The sequence below is a fragment of the Terrapene carolina genome, unplaced genomic scaffold, assembly GCF_002925995.2.
Source record: "Terrapene carolina triunguis isolate 2854851 unplaced genomic scaffold, T_m_triunguis-2.0 Scaffold130, whole genome shotgun sequence".
Taxonomy (NCBI): domain Eukaryota; kingdom Metazoa; phylum Chordata; order Testudines; family Emydidae; genus Terrapene; species Terrapene triunguis.
Window position 1 is genome coordinate 613,725 of NW_020664481.1, and position 2,626 is coordinate 616,350.

At 65.4% G+C, this 2,626-nt stretch overlaps 1 protein-coding gene across 1 annotated transcript in view; it reads right to left on the reverse strand.

Moving 5' to 3' along the window:
• Positions 1-1,380: 1,380 nt before the first annotated feature.
• SLC12A5 (solute carrier family 12 member 5) overlaps positions 1,381-2,626 on the reverse strand; it is a 40,486-nt gene continuing 39,240 nt past the window's right edge. Inside the window, exon 21 of the mRNA XM_026652721.1 lies at positions 1,381-1,472. Within this exon, the coding sequence (XP_026508506.1) occupies positions 1,381-1,472 (92 nt within the window). The remainder of the gene's footprint in view (positions 1,473-2,626) is intronic.

A 2,626-nucleotide genomic window follows, 5' to 3' on the forward strand; every position in this document is an offset into this window, starting at 1 on the left:
GGGTGCAGAGCTGCTCATGGGCCCATGTGACCTGGGGAGGCTGCATCCCAGACGGGGACTGTCAGTGAGCTGCTGCTGGTACAGGGGTGGGCTGGGGTGGGGGGGTGAGATTGAGCTGATTTGCATATTTATAAACTTTGAATACCTATGGTCTTTACCCAGCAGCCCCTGAAGCAGCAACATGGCTTGGAGGAGGTTGCCATGGGGGAGGGGACGCAGGGGGCACAAGGCTGCAGGAGGGTCACAGGGAGGCTGTTCATGCCCATGCCGTGGGCGCTGGGCTCACGCCCAGTCCCACGCATGGTGTGGGGGGAGGGACACAGGCCTCCCGCCTGGAGCTGCTGTGCATGGCACTAGCCAGACGTGCGCCCCTGCGTTCCCAGGGCTGTGCAGCGCGTGCGAACAGCATGCAGTGAGGGCGCTGCCCCAGCCCAGCTCAGGCCCCACACCCTGGAGCAGGTGAGTCAGGGTGGTGCAGCCACGTGGGCCTGTGCTGAGCGGGGGGTGGGGGGAGGAGAAAAACTTTGTCCATGTCCCCACTGACACTCCCCCTGCCCCCCGCCGGGATGCAGCCCCTGGCCAGGCCAGGCCCCTCTCACCCAGCCCGTGGATCCAGGGCACCTCACGACAACGGCAGCATGGCGCTGTCCTTCGCTCCGACGCGCTGCAGGACCTGCCTCCTCCCTGCCCAGCCCTGCAGCACTCACCTGTCCAAACCAGCACCGGGGGGGCCGCAGAGTGTGGCTGTGGTTTCCAGGGACGGGCAGCAGGAGGGGCTGCGCTTTGCTGAGCCCACCTTGGCAGGAGGCCTGTGGCTGGCACTGCAGGTGCCTGGGAGCGGTGGGGCGAGGCGAGCATGTGGGTGGCCTTGCCCAGGCGAACGGGTTCCAAAGGACACGTCAGCAGGCGGGACAGGGCAGCAAACGTGTCCCACAAACCTCAATGTGTCCAACTATAGCAGAGCGAGGGGGAGGGAGCCTAGTCCCAAGGGGCCAAGGCACCCACGCCAGCCATCCGGGGGCTCCGCGGAAGCACTGACAGAGCCTGGCCAGCCCCCCTTCCTGCCCCACACGGAGGCCAGCGGTGGTGGTAACGCTCCAGGCCCTGGGGCTCAGGCTCAGAGCTACTGTCTCTATTTATATATAAACACCCACCGCAGGGCTGTGCTGGCGCGATGAGGAACAGCGGCGCTGGTGCTGGTTGCTCCTGGAGTATCAGGGGCTGCAGTTCGAATGGAGCGAGTGGGGGGGGCGTGGTGAAGTTTCTGAGCACCAAGCACAAGCAGAACCACCCTCCTGCCCCCCCTGGAGCCAGGTGCAAAGAGGTCGGTGGGGGTCTCTCAGGGTGCAAAAAAACTTCTTCAGCTCAGCAGTTGGCGTTTCAGGAGTAGATGGTGATGACTTCCCGGCCCCCGCCGCGCACCAGCATGACCCGGTCCAGGTGCTCCGTCAGCACCTCCAGGAACTCCATGTCTGCAGGGACGTGGCTGTCAAGGCAGAAACCAGACCCAGCTCCGGGCACGGCTCAGCAGGCACCATCTAGGGGACCAGATGGCCCGATTTTATAGGGACAGTCCCGATATTTGGGGCTTTTTTTAAATGGATGCCTATTACCCCCCACCCCCCTGTCCCGATTGTTCACACTGTCTGTCTGGTCACCCTAGCACCATAGCTGGGCCCACCGGAGACCGAGGGGATGGGGCAGACACAGGGCCTGCCCGGCTGGCTTGGCCTAGCCACCTGGCGGCTGCAGCAGCTGAAGGGGCAGGACCTGGGCTCAGGGAAGCACTGGGCTAATGACCTGGGCTGGCTGCCCCGCCCCTCAGGGCATGCCCAGACCCTGGCACAGGAGGCACCTCAGGCTGAGCTTCAAGCACTGGGTGGTGGGCAGGGGCGGCTCTATGTATTTTGCCGCCCCAAGCACGGCAGACAGGCAGCCTTCGGCGGCATGCCTGCGGGAGGTCTCCAGTCCCGCGGATTCAGCAGCTTGCCTGCAGGAGGTCCGCCGGTCCCGCACCTTCGGCGTACCCGCTGCCGAATTGCCGCCGAAGCAGCGGGACCGGCGGACCTCCCGCAGGCATGCCGCCGAAGGCTGCCTGACTGCCGCCCTCACGGTGACCGGCAGGCCCCCCCTGCGGCTTGCTGCCCCAGACACACGTTTGGAGCGCTGGTGCCTGGAGTCGCTCCTGGTGGTGGGGGCTCTGCATGCGCAACCCCCCCCCTCAGGCCAGCAGAGGCACCTGCACCACTGATTGGCTGAGTTAGCTCTGCTGTCCACCAATCAGCTATGCCACACCTGCCAGTGCCCGGGCCCCCACAGCGCAGGGCCAGGGACCGGGACAGCCAGGTGCCACTGGAGCTGGTGCTGCCCGAAACTGATGGGGGGGGGGGTGCACGCACACCCACGGCTGTGCGTGTGTGTGTGTCGCTGTGTGCGCACCCATGGCTGTGTGTGTGTGTGTGTGTCACTGTGCGCACCCACAGCTGTGTGTGTGTGTGTGTGTCACTGTGCGCGCACCACAGCCGTCTGTGTGTGTCTGTCTCGCTGTGTGCGCACCCACGGCTGTGTGTGTGTGTGTGTGTGTCGCTGTGCGCGCACCCACGGCTGTGTGTGTGTGTCTGTGTCG